This window comes from Anser cygnoides, chromosome 3 (assembly GCF_040182565.1).
Source record: "Anser cygnoides isolate HZ-2024a breed goose chromosome 3, Taihu_goose_T2T_genome, whole genome shotgun sequence".
NCBI lineage: Eukaryota > Metazoa > Chordata > Aves > Anseriformes > Anatidae > Anser > Anser cygnoides.
The window spans coordinates 98,027,671-98,047,421 of NC_089875.1; the positions used below are offsets into that span (position 1 = coordinate 98,027,671).

At 42.5% G+C, this 19,751-nt stretch overlaps 1 protein-coding gene across 1 annotated transcript in view; it reads right to left on the bottom strand.

Annotated features, from left to right (window-relative positions):
• Positions 1–10,904, bottom strand: part of AGPAT5 (1-acylglycerol-3-phosphate O-acyltransferase 5) — a 60,588-nt gene extending 49,684 nt beyond the window's left edge. The window contains exon 1 of the mRNA XM_013172290.3: positions 10,460–10,904. Coding sequence (XP_013027744.2) covers positions 10,460–10,678 — 219 coding nt within the window. The 5' untranslated portion in view covers positions 10,679–10,904. The remainder of the gene's footprint in view (positions 1–10,459) is intronic.
• Positions 10,905–19,751: the final 8,847 nt, after the last annotated feature.

The following is a 19,751-nucleotide window of genomic DNA, read 5'->3' on the forward strand; positions in this document are numbered from 1 at the left end:
AATTCATAGATTGTTCTTTAAATCATTCTTTTGATCGCACCAGAAATCCCAGAACTCCAAAACCACAGCACAATGTGAAGTTGTTGCCATTTTATTCCCTTTTTGCAATAAGACTATATTAGGAACATTATTATGTATGACTGAATCATACCATCTGACGTTAAGGGTGAAGCCTGTACATTTTTGCTTTCATTCTACGTTTTGGTCTGATGGTCTAAATTGATGAACTGTTATAAACATAAGCAGTTACGCTTCATTCAGTGGCACAGCACCAACTACATGTACAGAAGCAGCATAGTTCTGATGCTGAATATAAAGGCTTTAAAGTTTCTCCGTTGAATTAAAGAGATTACTAGAATTCACTCATTAATTAAGGGAAAGCTCCTTCCCAAACAATCAGAATCAGTGAAACCTGAATGGAAATGCAGCTACCTAGTGTGCTAATGAAAACGTACGTTAATGTTTTCAATAAAATAATATCTGTATCAGTAAAAATAAAACTTCAGAGTCTTATTCTGTGTGCATTTGACTACTTTTTTGTATTTTAGCATGAAAAAGACTTTTAAATATTTAGGCTATAAAAATTAGTTGCCTACTTTTTCTAGTTATACAATGAATTAAGTAATTTTCGCTGCAGGCAGTTGGTCTGAAGAAAAATCTTGGTAGTTTCACTGCCATCATTGTACCAAAAGAAATCAAGTAACTGCAATAACAACTACCATACTTATTTAATACAAAAATCCCACAGTCCTGTAAGAGGAAGGAGACACTTGTCAACAGATGGGCAATATCATTTTTGTTTAACTGGACTAGATTTGTTTGCAATTCTTATCTGCTTGCATCTTTCACAGATGCTATGTAGAGTTCTTAGACGTTATAGACTTACTCCTACAGAAGCATTACCTGACTTTATTTATAGTCCTCCTCAAAGCCTCATGTAGTGATTTACAACATAACATGATAAATACCTTTATTCACACCAGTCTAACATCACTTAGAGATTGATGTGTATAGTTCTGGAACTCCTCTTTCAGAGGGCAATTCAGTTGGTTATCAGTGTATTTCTAAAAGGGGCATGGTGGAAGCACAAAGTTCTATGATACATGCGTAATAATTGGGATATCCAACCTGAACAAAAGAATAATTTCAGAGGGAGTAAGTTGTCAAAATAGTATATTGAGCAAGTTCTGCTAGTTTGTATTTATTTATGCAATGGTGCCAGACTTGATTCAACCATAACCCAGACAAAGGAGCTCTTGGCTTCTAGGAGAGCTCAGTGCTGCAGAAAAGGATTCACAAGACCTGCACTACCAAGTCTGCCAGCTTTGAATTGCCCGGATGTAGCCCACTGAAAGCACCAAAAGCAGATGCAGATCTTAAATCCCATCGTGCCTTAACACACTGCTCAGTGCTTTTAGAAGGTTCATCTAAGGACGGCGGATTCTCTCTTCTGAAAACACACTGCTAAATCAGCTTTTCAAAGTGGTGAGGCTATGTGTATGTAGAAGGAGCTGAACTGATGGAACACACGAGTACAGTTTGTGCTTTCACTCATTAAGTTAAAGAGAAATATCACCATTTCTTCCTTTTTTTTTTTTTTAAATAGAAAGTAAGAGACAAAACTGTTTTTGAGGTCCCCATTTCTGCCAGCATATTTGAAAGTACTCTGTCGATACAGGAGCTTTGCTTCTGCATTCTGATCAGGGTTATATATGGTTCAAGCACTTCACTTTAAAACACGCACAATTATTTCATTCATACCTGGACTCCTTAGCTATCTGAGGAACCATTAAAAAGGCACCCATATAGCTTAATTGTTTCAGCACTGGTGACAGATTTTGGCATCTACATTCTCAATAAAACCTACTTCCAATGCCAAAATCATTTACTGGATCTTTCTGCAATTGGCCTGCTTTTGATTACAACGCAATTCTGTGACACAGACCATGGAGTGACACACAATTACAGTCAGTGATCATTTGGGAAAGTCAAAGTTAGAGCATCTAAATGATTCTTACCGTAAATGCCCAATAATTACATCTTTTTTAAGACAACAAAAACCACAAGTACTGTGCACATTTCAAATACATAAACATATGTGAAAGGAGATTATTTATAAGCTGAGATTGCTACAGAAGAGTTTTCCTGAACATCTGGCATCTTGGTAATACGCAAAACCAGGGGGGCATGGAAGTATTCTACCTGTTTCATTAGGAGAGCAACACTCTCCCTCATAATCCTTTGGCACCTCTGGAGATTTTTTCTACAGAATTTTCTTATTATCTTAAAAGAATGGAAAAAGTGACCCACATCAATTTAGCTGTTATTTATTTTGCTACTCTTCTGTAGTGGGAAGTACATAACGCCTCCTCCCCCTCCTCCCACCAAAAAAAAAACCACAACAAACCAATCCAAACAAACAAAAAAACTAGCAATTATTGATGCCTTGATACATTAAGCATGTTCTGAAAATGTAATCTTCTGCGCATCTCACCAGCCAGAAGCAGGAAACCTCGTGGCAGCAATGTTATTTGCAGTGTTCCTCTAGCTAGAGCTCTTTATAATAGGATTTTTGCTTCTAAATGTGAAGGACTTCTAGGAAGAGTTGATTAAATTTTTATCTGTAAAACTCATACAAGTGTTTATATCAAGTACGGGCTGAACTGGTGTGGAGTTATCAATGAGTCAAGATGCGTGGGAAAGAGTAAGATGAAAAAAACTCCATGCTCTCTGCTTGTGATACTGGAATAAGATTTCCAAAAGCTCTTCCACATATCATTTTCAATAAATATTTATCATTTAAGCATTACAGACTTTCAAGAAAAGGCAAAGACAAGGCAGAAGACAACACGAGGGGAGGTGTCTGAACTAGCTGCAACTTATCTGGCTCCAGATCTGAACACAGTAAACTTGAGTGAGCCTCAAAAAGTAACCACAGTTACCATCCCTCTAACACCTCTGCATACCACCACAGCACGTGCTTGGTACTGTGAGCCATGTTTGCTTACACAAGAGAAACACGCATGTCCTCTGATTCCCAAGTAGCTTTAGAAAATGGACAAAGCAAGTCTTCAAGTCATTCTGCGAGTTCAAGAGGAAAAATTATTGCAACTACCACAATACAGTTACAAGTCATATTGTTTTTCTTCATGTTTAGATATGTGCTCAAATACAGAAATTCAGCCAAATCACAGGTAGCTAGTTTTATATCTAAAAAAATAAGGAAAAAAAAATATCAAACTAGCATGAAGTATGTGATTTCCTAGACCCACAATGAGGAGCTGTAACAGAGAAGATGACAAGTAGTAAGTGACAGAAATGAAATGGAGAAAATAATTTCCCTGTTTTTCATCCCAAATCTCTTCAGAGCTTAAATTCAAATTGACAGAACAAAGATTAAAGAATGCATTTTTCCCCTGAGAAGTTATGCTTCCTCATAATTGTAATGTCAAAATCCTTGACATCTGAGCCTACTTTATCTAAGACAAGTAAAACTGAGGAATAAAAAAGACACCCTGTAAGCCTGAGGTAAATAGTTGGAAATAATTGGACTCAAATGTTTAACTATGAATAGAATCTTCTCTTAGCAAGAGCAGTGTCTGATGGTATAGTACTAGGAGAAAAACTTCTCAATTAACAGTCACCCTTACATAAAGCATCTGGATGTATTATGCAAGAAGAAGGAAAGGGCATGGAAGAACACTGTAAAACTCCATGGCCCAGAATCTACCAAAACAGAGTTAAACTCAAAACGAAGGTGTATAAAACTCATGCAGGTTAAGAAGGAAGTGATAAATACCACCTGTATTTCAAAATATAACAGCTCAGGCAAAATTAGGATGACTTACATTAAGAACTGAATATAATATAAATCTATTTTAATTTGAATATCTTAAACCAGAAAAAATTTAATATCAAACTACAGTATTGTAAAACTCACTGGCTAAGTAATTGAAAGCAGAATTTTGTAAGTGCTTTCAAACCGTCTTTTGACTCCTTAGCTCCTTTTACCTGGCAAATACTTATGTTTATAGGATTTTCTTAGGTATACATAGCTATTTTTAGACTGAAAACATATACTTTAGTTTTAAATTGCAGACAGTATTAGATAAGGCTGATATGAAATTCAGATTCACACGTGACTTGGCAATTAGAAAATATATGCCAGGCAAATCTCCACACAAAGTTTCTGTATTACGAACCCAAACAGAGGTAGTTCTGGTTTGGGTAACTGATACGTGATTTCTGAAAGAGCTAACAGAACTAATTTGTAACTAATTGATTTTATTTTTCATGTATCGGGGGATAGGAGGAGATCAGGACCAGCAATGACCAAGGAGTCCCTCCATACTATATTCTATCCAGATTGCCCCAGGGCCAGAAGCTGCAGCAAATAAAAATGCTTGCTGATACCCAAAAGAACTGCCACCTCCAAGGACTTCTAGCTTCACAACACTAGCCAAATGCAGTCAGAACAAAATTTAAAATATATGCAAATATGTCTTTTGCAATATCTAAAAAAGAAAGAGCACAAAGCTTACATACCTAATGTACCTATTTTTGCTGCCTCACACCACAGTGGCACGTAAGAGTCTAAAATTAGACATCCGTCTCAATCTGAAGGCAGCATCCCTTAGGCTTAGCAGGTATCACTTAATTTCTGCTACAATAACAGATAGGACTTTGTTGTAATACTATAAAAGACACATACGCCTGGAGAAAGCTGCTTTCCAAAATCCCTAATGAGATGAGCCAGGGTAAACTGCCTTCACTGAGCTAGTAGAACAGCAGAAAATTTTCATTATAAAAAGCAGGTCTTCTTTCAAATGTTTACCACACAGAAATGATTCACCTCGCTACATTCTCAATTACCTTTTCAATCTCAGCACTGTTCCAACCCCCAAGACTTATTTCTACCATTAGACTTATTTCTACCATAAACAATTCACGATTTATCTTAACCACTCACCAGCTAACATAGTTTCACAAAGTGGCCACATCGCCTAACCAGAGCTGCTGCTGCTCCGTGATACCATTTCCACAGCGTGCTATAAGCCAGGTCCAGTAGCAGGATCGCCAAAATGACAGTTCTCCAAGGCTGTCCCACCTGGCCTTGCCGGCAGAGCTGTGCCTCCCAGCTCCGGCGCCTCCCAGCACTCCCCCACTCAAAGCTGTCGGGCTGGCTGCCCACACTGGGTGGAGAGCTCAGAGACCTCAAGCGCACATTTACAAAGTTAGGATCACGAAGTGCTACTATCAGCACCTTCTGTGCAAATACAACCAGAGAAGGATGAAAAGCAGCACCTCCTTTTAACTTTCTGGTAGTGGCATCTGCCCAGGTCCTCATCTTGAGGAGGTTCAGCCCCTGACGTATCTAGGGACAGAAAGCACCTCTGTGACGTGAGCCTCCTACAGCTTTGCCCTTACACTTCTGCTGCCTCCCTCTCCCCAGCTGGGCCCTTCTGCATTACCTGTTGCACCGTGGAACAGCTTCAAACGGGAAAGCAGAGAGTGCCTGCAGCAAAGATAGCCCAGCCTGGCAAAGCTGCTGTCCTGGGAATAAAGCTGAGTGCAGACCTCATACCTCTCACTTCCAAAGCAAATAACCCAAAGGCTACGACACTAAGCATCCACATCCCAACCTCACACTGAGCTCTCCTCACAGGCCTCCCAGGAAGCCAAGACTTGGGGCCCGGGCTACACTCTGCAGCACAGTATAGTCCAGAGTTGAGTAACAGTGTCCCTGAAAAGTTCTGATTTGCTCAACCTTGTCACTACACAGCAGCCCAAGCTTCAGTATCAGCCCAGTAAGCATGTTTTGTTGTGTAGCTGGGATCTCACATATTTTCTAAAGTAATTATTAGAGACACCACAGCTATGCAAAACAACACCGAGGTTGCATCTGATTCTCACAGCCCTCCCAGAGCCCTGCGATGACAAAGAAAAATAGAATTTCATAATGCCTTTAATGAAAGCACCACTTCCAAAAATTCATTTTCAGAAGGAAGTGGGGGTAGGGCGAGAGAGCTGACACAAGCATTGAACAAAATCCACGCACATTAATTCAGCCATGGATTTTATGCAATTGTCAAAATCTTTCAGAAGGAAAATGATCCTTTAGGAAGCAGTCCAAGCGATGATTTCTTTATTATTTCTTCACTGCCACTCCATACAAAATATCAAACACAATTACAACAAAAAAGGTTGAAGAACGTTCTGATCCCAGCTGATCTGAAACATGTGCACAAACACAATAGGCATTAATTTCATCACCCTGACAGCAACTGGGATAAGATGCTAAGGGTCATAGAGAGATGATAGCACTCATCGTATTGAATTACTAGTCTTTTCAGCCCTTCAAACACCCTAATCATAGGCATATTTGCAGTCATTTTGGTTTTCACATTCTGTGTTAAGATGCAATCGTCTATTGTCTGTGCTGTATGAAATAGAAGAGTCTGGACTTCCCTAGCACAGTAAAGACAAAAGCTGTAAGACAACCACACTGTTCACATGCTGCTTGAGGATTTGGAAACTTGTGGCCAAATCTACAATTAGCACAAGCAACTGCAAGCCCTCCAATGCACTTGAACTGCACCTGTCTATGTCAGTGACTGCTTTGGCTCATCGCTGGTAAAATTAACACCCTTTGCTCTCTAAGACTTCCTACTCACTTTACAGAGTTCAAGCATCTCATATATGTTCATCCTAGAAGAAAATACTGTAGCACTCCTGCAGCTTACAGCAGGGCAGGTGAGATTCAACGTAATTGCATTTCCATCCAAAGCAACATAGGGCCAAAACAGGGCCCTTCTCCCTGTTCCACTTCCCAACAAACCACCTTTACAGATTTTCATTACTATGACTTTATAATCCTGGAGGTTGTTGAAAAGTACTGTCACAATGCCACGTATAGATTAATTTTATATATATTTATAGCTCCTTAATAAAACGCATGGATATTTGCCAAACTGCAATTGCACTGACAAATCTCCAGAACGCTACAGGATTTCACTTTATAGTCATAATGTTTTTGTACAGTTTACCCAATTTTCAGGATTGGCAAGTTCTGGCTTGCTTTTTGTACTCTAAATACTGGTTCTTCAGTTTTCTACAGCCAACTCTTGCATGATGACTAGCAATAGGACTATTTTTGGTAATTCATTTACAGAATTCTAATATTGTTGGAAAACCTAAACCGATTCCATCTTAGCTCAAGTTCTATTCAGGCTTTCCAAAACAAATCTTTTTGGTGGAAAAAATTAACAGGTCTGACTAAAACTTAAAAAGTATTTATAGTATGAGAAAATGAAAAAAAAAAAACCTTTTAGATATTTCATGAACCATTCTTTAGAATATAAATACTCAGAAATGGTTCACAGCAATTATTGCTCTGTAATTATTTCATATCTCAAGCCAAATACTTAAGAGAAAAGGAATTATTACTGTTTCAAGACTTCCTGACACACAGTTCAGAGTATCACCTTATCTGGTTACATTTCACAACTGAAGTATGTGCTACAAAGATAAAACGTCTTCCTAGCACAAACTAGAGTTTTTGTTTTAATAAACTTGGCTTAAAACACCCAAGTCAAGTACAAAATAAGAAAAAATGTTTGCACGTATGGTCATGAGGGAAAGATAGGATTAGATACTCTACGGACTAAAAGCCATTGATGCACAGATACATCATTTTCCTGAAAAATAAATTTTAAAAAATCAAGATATTTCATTATTTCATTCAGTCAAAAAATAATCTATTTTCAAAATCCAAACCAACTTTTAGTCTATTAACACTCCACTGACGCTAAAAATGGGAATTCCAACAAAATTATTATTTTAAGGTCAGACATCTCAACTATTCACAACAGCCTTGGAGTGTTATCGTATCGAAAAACCACAAACATTCTAAGCATAATAATACAAGGAATGCTGAACGGAACACAATGTTAAAGACATTTTTCTTTTGCATAGGGTGAGACTGTGGCAGTGCTAAGAAAGTCACTTAAGGCTTTGATTCAGTAAATCACTTAAGCGTCTGTGTAACCCTAATGACTTCAGTGAGACTAGGCAGTATGTCCTGGTATCCTGATGGATCAAGTTGTTGGCCTCCCTTTTATCCAGTTACAAAAATTATTGCAACAAACTTAAATCGGCTGAATAAATTAGCGGACCCCAAAGAGATGCTGAACTCCTCCCTCCTATGGCTATTATGATGTCTTAATGTTCGTAAACCCATATAACTGCCTTTATGGAGCTACTAAAGTTAATATTCTTATATTCTGGGGGGGGGGGAGATTGCATATAATGATGTTACGCTTCTGCATTTAATTACATGCCTTAAAACAGCCAATTCACAGGAGCTCTCAGGTTACCATCCCAATCTCAGGCACATGCTTAACTTTCCACTGTGAGTTTCAAGTTAAACGTGTTCAGTGTTTGCATGGGTAGGTCTGAAAGGACACCCTGTTTCTCCTCCCTAAGTATATCGGAGATCTCTTCCAGTTAAATGAAACACAAATCTTAAGGGTTCTTCCTCTTACCTTCCTACATATGCATCACACTTTCCATGTTTTTATTTAGCTTTGAGTCTCAGTTACTATTTCGCTTACCCTATAACATGTGCCAGGTTGGTTTTGTGAACCTTCTTCTTTGTTTCTGTGATTCTTTATTTCAGCTTTGCCTGCATCACCTCCTCTCCTCCTAATATCATCTGCTGCTCACTCTGACAAAGCATCTCTATTTAGATGTTGTTCTAACTGATCACCTGTACGGGCCTCTCTCTTCTGTTTGTATGGAAGAATTTCTGTCAATGTAACCAAAGAAAACAAAGGTGGACAGACAATGGTTGCCTTTTTGTCTGTTTTGGTTATCCTTGCCCATCCTGTACCCTTACATGATAGGCATTTTTTATGATTTTTTTTTTAATCAAAAGTTTAAAGTGGTTGCTGCTCTGTGCACAGTGTTAGTAGGAAAACAGAACAATTTTCTTGTTACAATTTATATCTTGATTTTTTTCTTGCTCTCAATCTTTGAAGGGGTTGAATTAAACTACTATACTGCTGCTTTCAGCAGCTAATTACCAAAGTGTGCTACTACACATCAAAATGCCTGCATTAAAAGATGCTAGACAAAGAAATAAGGCAGATAAAACAGTAAGTGCTTAACCTGTGAACTACTGCTCCCCCTTCCCTTTTTTATTTAAAAATAAAAAGATGTAAATCACAACACAAGTTAACAAATTTGGACAAGATACAAGGGTGAGGTTACATGAGTTACAAGTTGAGTCAGTCAAAAAGTAATCAAGGCTAAAAGAAGATCTCACTTCCCTTTTGTATCCTTCCTATTCATCCTGATGTCAAACTGTGCAATTCTGCTCTCTGTGTAGCTGGCTTTGTGGGTTTCCATTAAGTGAGGCCTACAACTGCAGCTTGGGAGCAGAAACCAGGGGAGACCCAGCCTGAGTTTGAAAGAAACATTTCATAAGTCAGTGGATGAATAACTTAACTGGAAATATCAAGAAGGACCTATTTGTACTGGCTCTGTAACACACCAATCAACATGTAAACACTTGTTATTCTTTACTCCCAAGCACATACAGCTGACGCTAACTTCAAATACACTTCTGTACACTCAGCAACACTGAAAGTCAGGTTGAGGCACAGTGAGTATCTTTTAAATACAGAATTAAAAGTCTCCTTATTTACCTTTCAAATTGCAAATAAATGTGTAGCCCTTTCAAATATCTAACGTGATAAGAAAATTGTTAAGTGAGGTATTATTACTTGCACCCAAATGAACCCCTGGTCGTGCAAGAGAGGCCTCCAGTTCTGTCTTCTTAACCTGAAACTTTGGACTGCGCTTTCTGGGGTACTGGGTAATCGCTGTCCACGGCTGATCCAAAATTTAAGGACCGAAACCTGGCAGCGGGCAAACTGTAAGAGAACTGTGAAGCTGTAATAATCTAAAGGTGAAGAATCTATTTATTAGAAACCTGTAGATGCACGAAGTGCAATTATGGTTAGCTACAATTTCCTTATCAACTCTCAGTGCAGTACCGCAGGTGCGCGGAACAGGCCGCGCGGTTCAAGCGTGCAAAGGAGGCTGCCACTCGGGTGCTGACCGAGCATGACTGCTGTCACGTCCCTTCTGCCTTCCGACCTGCAAAACGAACACAACACCGGCACGCCGTGAAAAGCATCACTCGAAGAGCATCGTCGGGCGGCGCTGGGCCAGGACGCGGGCGGGAGTCTTCCTCGCGGTCTCGGAGGCTTTGCTGGGAGGGGAAAGGCCGAAGCCTGCACCTGCTGCCAGCAGCAGATTTCCTCCCCAGGGATTTCACTTGGCAGCGACCGCCCGGGCCCCTTGCAGGGATGCGGGGTGGGCACGGGGGGACCCTACAGCAGGTCCACCACCACCATCACCGCCACCAGCGGTGGTCCCGTCCCAGCCGGCTCACCTGCACGCCCGTGTAGTTCTCGAAGAAGAAGAGCACCATGCTCTGGTAGATGGTGTAGAGGCGGTCGTCCACCTCGCGGTAGAAGCGAGCGGGGAGCAGGGCGGAGAGCAGCCTCCATGCGCCCCAGGCCAGCACGTAGGTGGGCGCCGTGCCCATCATGACGGCGGCGGGCAGGAAGTAGCGCATGGAGTAGGTGTGCAGCACCAGCGACAGCAGCATCTTCCCGCTCGCTCCCGGCCTCACCGACACACCCGCACGGGCTCAGGCATCGCCCGCTCCGCCTTCTCCTCTCCTCGCCTCGCCTCCCCTCCCCTCGCCCCGGGCCGGGCCCGCCCGCCAGGCGGCCGCCTCCAGCTGGGTGCCCCAGGAGCGGGCACCGGCTCACGGCTCCCCCAGCGCCGCCTCCGCCACCATGTTGCCCGGCCGCAGGAGGAGGAGGAGGAGAAGGAGGAGCGGCGCCGGCAGGAAGGCGGCCCCTCACCGGCCGCGGGGGGGCTTCCGGGCCGGGCGGGCACCGGGGTGGCTCCGCCCCGCTTATCACGGCCGCAGGGGACGGGCACGGGCACGGGGCACGGGGCTCGGCGTTGTCGCCGCCGCTGCCAGGCCGGGTGGGGAGCGGGCACCGGCAGCCCCGCGCCGAAATGGCCGCGGCACCCCTGTGGGGCTGGTCCCTCACGGCGCGGTGCGCTGCCAGGCGGGGCACTCCCGCTTATCGGCTGTAATCAGCACTCATTTAAGCCCAGCGCGGTGTAAATGAAGCTCTGTCTCCCCCGGGGGTGGCCTCGCTGCCCCCGGCCTCTGTCTCCCGGTGAACCCCGTAACAGCAGCTGCACCAGCTGCCCTAAAGAAAGTGCACGGAGTCTCGTAGAAAACAACTCTGTAATAACTACTTTGCCAGAGAGGAAGTTTCACATTAAACTCAAGCACACATAATTATTTATTCCTTTTTTTTTTTTTTTTTTTTTTTTTTTTTTTAGAGTTCATTTCATCCTGGAGCTTGCGAAGGGGTAGTTACAGAAGTAGGGGTAGTTACAGTGTGTAAGGATCCTTACGAAAGAAGTGGATGCTCAGTACCTTCTGTTAAGACTCTGTTTCCTCTGCCAGACTTTAACTGGGACAAGCTTTGTCCTTGGCTGCTGTTTACCTCACGCTGACGGCTCTTTAACGTGTGTTGAAAATTTTATCCGAATAGTTCAGCACAACAAGACTGGTGGAAAGATGGTAGGTTGAAGTATTGTGGCGGCCTTTCTCTGAACCGCCTCAGGGGTGCTGCGCTCTGCAGGGAGAACTCGTATTTGGCATGCACCATAGCTTTAGAGTCCCTTACAAGATGCTTTATTGCTTTCTCCCCTCCAAAAGGGGAGACTTTCTGCCAGGGCCCCTGGCCTGATCAGTATTTACATTTCTGTCCTCACTGAGTAACTGAAAGCACTTCCCTGGCCCAGGGCTACCAGAAGAGAAGCGCTTCCCCCGTCACAGCCTCTTTCGGCAGGCAGTTTTTCTGGCTGTTCAGAAAATTGAGGAAGAAGCGTCTGTTTTGTGATGCCTGCAGCATGGCCACATGGAAGAGAAAGTAATTCACCGCGGTACAGGGTGGAGAATGTAATCCAACTCAATACAGGGAGGGGAAAGCTGAGGCCAGGAGGACAGAATCAGGTATGCAGGAACGAGCGCTCTTGTGGGACTGGAATGGTAGGGCAGACTGGAGAGGATCCAGACATGCTGCTGCTCAAAGGAGACTGCAGACAGACTAGGATTCAGAGCAACTAGGTGTGTTTGGCTAGTGAAACTGCAGTTAGAGGGGGGCAAATGTAGATTAGCAGTTTGTAAGACAAAAAGTGAACTGGGATTGTGAAGTGGCAAAGGACTGGGAAAATATGGGGAAAATCAGCTGGCTGGGTTTGAAAACAGAGTGTGAGTTTATGAGATGGCATTCAAGTCTCAGTGAACAGCCTGAAGAGATGAGTTGCAGTGAAGAGAATGTGAAAGGAATAAAAGTATTTATATCAAGGAATGAACTTGAGGCCTCCAATTCCATATAGATAAGATCCTATCTGTCCTTACAAGACTCTTGAGAGGTTAAGTTCACTCAAGCTTCTGAAGAACTGGGATACTATAATAATTAAAAAATCTGCAGAAATGAACAATTCTGCCACTGGAGGATGGTTTGACTACCATGTAATAAATAAGAACTGAAGACACATGCTGAAAAAAAAAAGGGGGGGAGATAAAATACCAAACTCATCAAGACATAATGCACATTCTATGTACTGAATGCAATAGTAGTCTAGTGGAAAAGTGGTACCATAGCTAAACTCAAGCAGTCTTAATCTTGACATTTCCTGACATAGTTAAGTGCTTGACCTTGCAACCTTAATAATATTCTTTCAGCTTAGGATTTCAGGGGGCCTTTTGTATGTGTTTATATACACGGCTGTCTACATGGATGGCTATTCCTATCTTGAGTCGGATTTAGTCCAGTGATAAAATTGAGCACTGATACACATTGAAATCATAATATACTAAAAGACATGTTTTCACCAGCATTAGAGTGGTTGCCCCTTGGTTTCTTTGAATGTCTTTTCTGCTGTACTACAAATGAGTAAATAAGACCGCTTGATCTTACTTTGCTGTATTTTACATTCTGCATGTTTTAAACTTGCCCCCTCTTTTTCCATTTTTGTTACAGTAATGTTCAAATTTTTATTTTTTTTTCTTCTATTTGCTGCTTTTTCATCTTCTTAATCTGTCACCATTCCACACCAAGTGCACACACACATAAAGGGCATGCACATGTTCACACAATCATTTCTGCTTTTGATCATCTGATATTTTCAACAGGCTCTTTTAGCAAAGATTCTTCTCGTTATCAAGTCTATGTTATCAAATGGGTAAACACAGAGGTCACCAATTTAGTTTTTAGTCACGTGAAAGGTATACAGTCCCTTGTACTATGGTTTTGGACTTTTTAAATTTCCTAGTATAATTATGTCAATATGATGTGGTAATATGGTGTTGAAATGTCTGCAACTGAGTGAAACCCAAACTTTCCAATTCAAGAAATTGCTGTGCCACAATAATTAGATCTAGGACACTGCCTTCTTCTTTGCTTCTCTTGATTCATAGGTATTTTTAACCCTGGATCATTCTGAATTGAACCACAGGAATGTGACCACTGGTCTTTCACATTCTAGACTACAGAGCAAAATAAGAAAAATGCTCTGACCCTCACTACAATTTTTAATTTTTAATCCTCTGAAGGCACAGTTCCTAATTACACTTCCTTTAACTGTAATGCCAATCTGTCAACTGACTAAATTCCTAGGCATTTTACTTTCAGCTGAAAGAAGCAAACTCACCACATTATGAAATTAGGACTCCAAACTTGTTAAGATATTTCATTTTCTTTTTCAGAACAGTCTTGAAATTTGAAAGAATAAACAAGCCTGTAATGCTGGAAACAGGCATCTGTTTGCCATGCCTGAAGATCCGAGTCTGTTTGGTGTGAACCTAATTATTTGGTGTGAACTTAATTATTCTTATGTTAGGTTCTTCTGCCAGTGGTTGCTGCCTCTAAACTGGCCAAACTCACCAAACTCTGGAAAAATACCAGACTTCCCTCTTATAGTGAAAAATGACAGTGATTGTGCCTCTAAATACCAACAGGGAATGTTAAGAGATTTTCTCATACTTAGTCCCATGATGGTGTTTCACAATCCTGTCACCCACTCACTGTAATCATCAGTTAGACTTAGCAAAGCCAGATCACATTAGATACAAGTCAAACAGCCTCGAGGTTTAGGATTTAAACCTTTGTAGATGGTCTTATCTTCAACAATATCCTGTGAGATGATTTATTGGTATTACCTCCATTTATGTATTGAGAAATAAGGTACAGGTATTAAGGCCAAAGGAGGCCTTTGATCCAGATAAAGATTTAATCATCTAAATTCGTGGAATCCACAACTCTGAGTGGATACCTAGGCTTTCTATGCAGTGCATATCATGCAGGGAGCGAAGCAGTGCAGAATACAGTCCACAACAATTAACAGCTAGAGCAGGAAGTTAATTAAAATTAGCAGGCTCGATATGTAGTTGTGTAACATCAGGTAAAAGGAAAGGTTGAAGACAGCTTTGTGTCCTCAGAACTGCCTCTCTGGACCTAATTCTGAATTTCAGAAACACCCCTATCCACTTGAGTTCCACAACCCAAAGATCTCTCTCAAAGTGTTTCATAATATGCTTTTCTTAAAATCCCTTCTTGAGGCTCCGGCTGTACTTCCCTCTACAAGTCAATATGAACAGTAAATACATGAAGGAGTAAGGACAGGTCAAACCTCTCCTATACTCTCCAAGCTTTCTCCAAGTCCATCCCACTTGTAGCTTACGGTCTAGAGTCAGATCTGAGTTCTATATATACATAAGTAATTGCCAACAGATTTATCTTACATGTACCTGTCCATTTTCCCTTTGCCCATATAGTCTTATAACCTCCACAACATCCTTTGTCAAGCAGTAAAATCGTCCCCTTTTGTTTAGAACCTGGCTTTTTGTAGTTGCGTTTTATTTACCTTGGAGCTTATACTGAAAGAGACAGAAAATGCCTTTCCACTCTCTTAACGGTGCCACTTATGATTTTACGACATCTCTATAATATCCCCTCTTGACTGTCTGTTTTCCAGACTGAATTTTATTTGGTTTTCCCCATATGAAAACTATTCTACATCGTAAAGGCATAGCCAGCTTTAGCTGTGGCATTTGCTAATTTTTAAGGTTTAACTTTGCAAGTGATTCTTCTTTTAACCAAAAATTAAATATTGAAATGTTGTGAGAGACATTATTTTCACTCCCATAGGATTTATCCATAAAAATAAATTTCAGATTCTCGGCTATAGGTCTGGTATAATATGACTCCATTTAATTAAGCTAAACCAGTAAAGGAGGGGGAACACACTTTGCTGATGTTTCTAAAACATTTTTGAGGACCCTAGAAAAATGGTGATTCTCAAGACTCTTTACAGATCCCAGAGGAAAGAGTGCTTTAAATAACACAAACTCTTTTGCATTGTCTGGATCCACATCACCTTTAATCAGCCTCCAAAATTTCTCCTTCTGTAGAGAAGGAGTCCTTACCCTGTTTCCAGCCTTCACCCTTCAGACTCTCAGTCTCTCTTCCAAAATGCATCCGGTGTTCTCAGCTCCACTCTGTCTCTGCATGCTGTTTTCCAATCTCCTTCCCAGGCAAACCTAGCTATTTCTACTCCCATGACTCCTGTGCATCCTAGTCTCATTTCTCACACAGTGTCAGTCTCTTTTTCCTAGTGAATCCTACTTTGCTCTAAATTTCCCTCGAGAACTCCTAATCCTGTTATCCCTTCTTCTGTATGTCAAAGTCCCCTTGCTCAAGCAATTCTAATTTTTACTTCCTGCCTACTTGGTCACAGTCCAGTCTTTCCTTAACAATTCTCAGTTACAGTTTCATCCTTGACCAACTGTTCTACTTATGTCTTTTTTTCCCTCATTTGGTCAAGCTCTTATTTCCTTTGTACCTAACTTGGGAGGTCTCTTCCTTCGTGCTGTGCTCAGGTGTGGTCATAGAGAGCACTGGGAGAATAGCAGAAAAAAAGTACTCTGGCACAACCCTAAGGGGATGCAGCATGCCGTGTCTCAGAACTACACCATCTCTTCAGCCTGGAGCTGAGAAGGACTCAGGCGTGGTCTGTGAGAATGTGATTTGTGTGTTTCACTGGGGAAACTTGGGAGTCTCTACTATGCACTTCACACAGTTATATCAAAGTCCCATGATTTAGCCAAATCTGAGCAGATTTTCACAGTAGCAGCAGAAGATACATCCATAGCACAAGTGCTTCTTGTTATATATCCATAGCACAAATGCTTCTCATTATATAGTCAAATTTCAAATTCGTGTTCAAAGACCAAAAGTGTTAAAAAAGACAAAGTTTACCAGGATACTAATACCAGCAGAATAGCATATTTTCCATAGCTACATTCCCTAAAAGAACCCTGTTTTTCACAGAATCACAGAATCGTCTAGATTGGAAGAGACCTCCAAGATCACTGAGTCCAACCTCTGACCTAACACTAACAAGTCCTCCACTAAACCATATCACTAAGTTCAACATCTAAACGTCTCTTGAAGACCTCCAGGGATGGTGACTCAACCACTTCCCTGGGCAGCCCATTCCAATGCCTAACAACCCTTTCGGTAAAGTTCTTCCTAATATCCAACCTAAACCTCCCCTGGTGCAACTTCAGCCCATTCCCCCTCGTCCTGTCACCAGGAACGTGTGAAAACTTCAACCTTAGGAAACTTCAACCCCAAATTTTTAGAGAGGCAAAAAGAACTCAACAAAGAAAACTCTTGGTATTTGAAATCAAAGCCTATTAATAAAAGATTATCTGACTTTAACATCAAGTGATGCTACAGTTGCCTGCAGTTAAGGTTGGGTTCAGAGTAGAAATCCAGCTGAAGGACAGCGTTAGTATTTGCATACAGGGGCCTAAGAAACCTGGGATCATAAAAGATCTGGAAAAAGAACTTATGTGGTGTGCCTAGGTAGCTGCTGGTGCTTAGCAGAGCCAGGAAAGCCAGTCGAACTGCATGTATGAGTTTTTAGAGAAGCACTGGTTACCTCCTTCTGGCTGAAGTTTTGGTTCTGTACTACCCACAGCTGCATACAAGGGCTTTATTCATAATAAAACTGTGTTTCTGTATGGAATACAGCTTCAGCATAAACAGACTGTAGCACAGAAGAATTTTGCTGTAGGAATGTAAACCATAGTTAACGTGGTTATGTAACTAAGACTCCACCAAGACTGACTATATGTTGTCTCTGAACCTTGTTGTGGTGGTTTTACCCTGCTCAGCAGCTGAACTGCACCACAACCACGAAAATGCGATGGAAAGGGCTCAAGGGTTGAGATAAGGACAGGGAGATCACTCAACAATTATTGTCATCGGCAAAAGAGACTCACCATAGGGAGATTGATATAATATATTGCCTATCACTAGGAGACTAGAACAGTGAGAAATAAAGGAAACTACAAACCCTCCGCCCCCCCCCCCTCCGAATCCACCCTTTTCCACTTCCTCTCCCTAGCGCAGTGCAGGGGAACAGGGAATGGGGAATTGGGGCTGCGGTCAGTCCCTGACGCTTCGTCCCCACTGCTCCCTCACGGTCGCTCCCTGCCCCTGCTCCCCGTGGGGTCCCTCCCACGGGATGCCGTCCTTCCCGAACTGAGCCTGCGGGGGCTGCCCACAGGCAGCAGCTCTTCAAGAACTGCTCCCACACGGCTCCGTACCACGGGGTCCATCCCCCAGGAGCAAACTGCTCCAGCACGGGTCCCCCACGGGCGGCAGCTCCCCCCAGACCCCCTGCTCCTGCGTGGGCTCCTCTCCACGGGCTGCAGCTCCGGCCCGGGGCCTGCTCCTGCGGGGGCTCTCCATGGGCCGCAGCCTCCTCCAGGCCACATCCACCTGCTCCACCGGGGGCTCCTCCACGGGCTGCAGCGTGGAGATCTGCTCCATGTGGGACCCGTGGGCTGCAGGGGGACAGCCTGCTCCACCAGGGGCCTCTCCACGGGCCGCAGGGGAACTGCTGCTGCGTGCCTGGAGCACCTCCTGCCCTCCTGCTGCACTGGCCTTAGGGGCTGCAGGAGTGGTTCCCTCCATATTTTCTCACTCCTATCTCCCAGCTTCTGTAGCACACCATTTTTTCCTTTCCTTCAATCTGCTCTCCCAGAGGCCCACCCAGCGTCACTCCCTGGCTCGGCTCTGGCCAGCAGCAGGTCCCTTTTGGAGCCAGCTGGACCTGGCTCTGTTCTGCCATGGGGCAGCTGCTGGGCTCTGCAGCCCCCTGCTACCAAGCCATGTAAATCCAATATACTTATCCATGAAAGAAAAAGGCACGCTTGATAAAGCTTAGCAGCTTTAGAAACATTGGGTTCAGGTCCTGGCTCAGATACAGGCTTCCTATTTGCTGTTGTACAAGTTATTTTGGTTTCCTGCTTATAAAATGAAAGTAATACTTATCTCACATGGTCATTGTAATGGCAAATTAATTAAGTTTAACGGAAGGATACTCTTGCGATTAAGGGACGGCATGGAATCTAAGTTTGCCTCCTGTCTGTGGACTTTCTATATCACCTGGCATAAGTTACTCCATATCTTTGTGCCTCAGTCCCTCTGGTGTAAAATAAGGACAGTATTTCCTCCCCACACCCCTTATTTGTTTAGCCTGTGAATAGAGCTGGTTGGAAAAATTCTGACATGTTTTTAATTGAGCATTTGCTGAGTCATCAAAATCTAGTGTTTCAATGAGAACCCTACCCAGCTTCCTGACAGCTTGCTGACCTGGTTCCTTGGCAGAGATCTGGGAAGTGCCGCGGGCCGTGGCTTTCAGGCCTTCCAGGCTCGCTCTTCCTTGATAGCTGGAGCTCTCAGTGTCCACAGCTGTGGGGCAGCCTGCTGAGTGGGGACTTCCGTGGCTCAAGGCTCCAGGGCTGTCCACCTCGTGCAGTTCCTTGGAGCCACAGATTCACGCTCTTTTTCTAAATAGAGGATTGCTCCAAACAGAAGGAAACCATATTCTAAAATATCACGGTCTTCTGCAAAACAAATTTACCTTTCTCCGTTCAGCTTTTTGGAGCAGGACTGTCTGTTACCTTAAGGATGGTGCACTCAGTAAGAGAAGGAGAAGTATAGACCTTTGTTTAGGAAGCAATAAACCACACAGAAAGAAAACTGACACAGTAGTTTCAGTTAATCCTTTCACTGCCACCCACAATGATTTTATCACAGTTCCACTTGAAGAATACTAGATGCATTTCTCAAACCATTTGCTTACTGATGGGGCCCTGGTGTAAGAGTAGAGGTGGAAGGAGTTGGCTGATTTTCATTCTACCTACTCCCATTCCCTGTAAAGGGAAGGCAATACCTTTGCCTTTTACAGTGAGGGTGATATCTTTGTCTGACAGTAAAGAAAAAGGGTAATGTACATAATATTTTAATAATACATCTACTAATTGCTGTTCATCTCCATCCTTTGGAAACCTACAACAGTCAAAAGCTTCATAGAAGATGCACACAGACATTGTCACAATTCTATGTATGCTCACCTATAATTTGTGAATGAAGAGCCATAACTGGGTGAAGTGTTGCCCCCTCTCTGGCTATAGACCATCTTTAGCTCTGTGTATTGCAAGGAAGTACTCAAGAAAAGAAAAATAAAACAGCTTATATACAGATATATGCATGAAAACAACCTTCTCA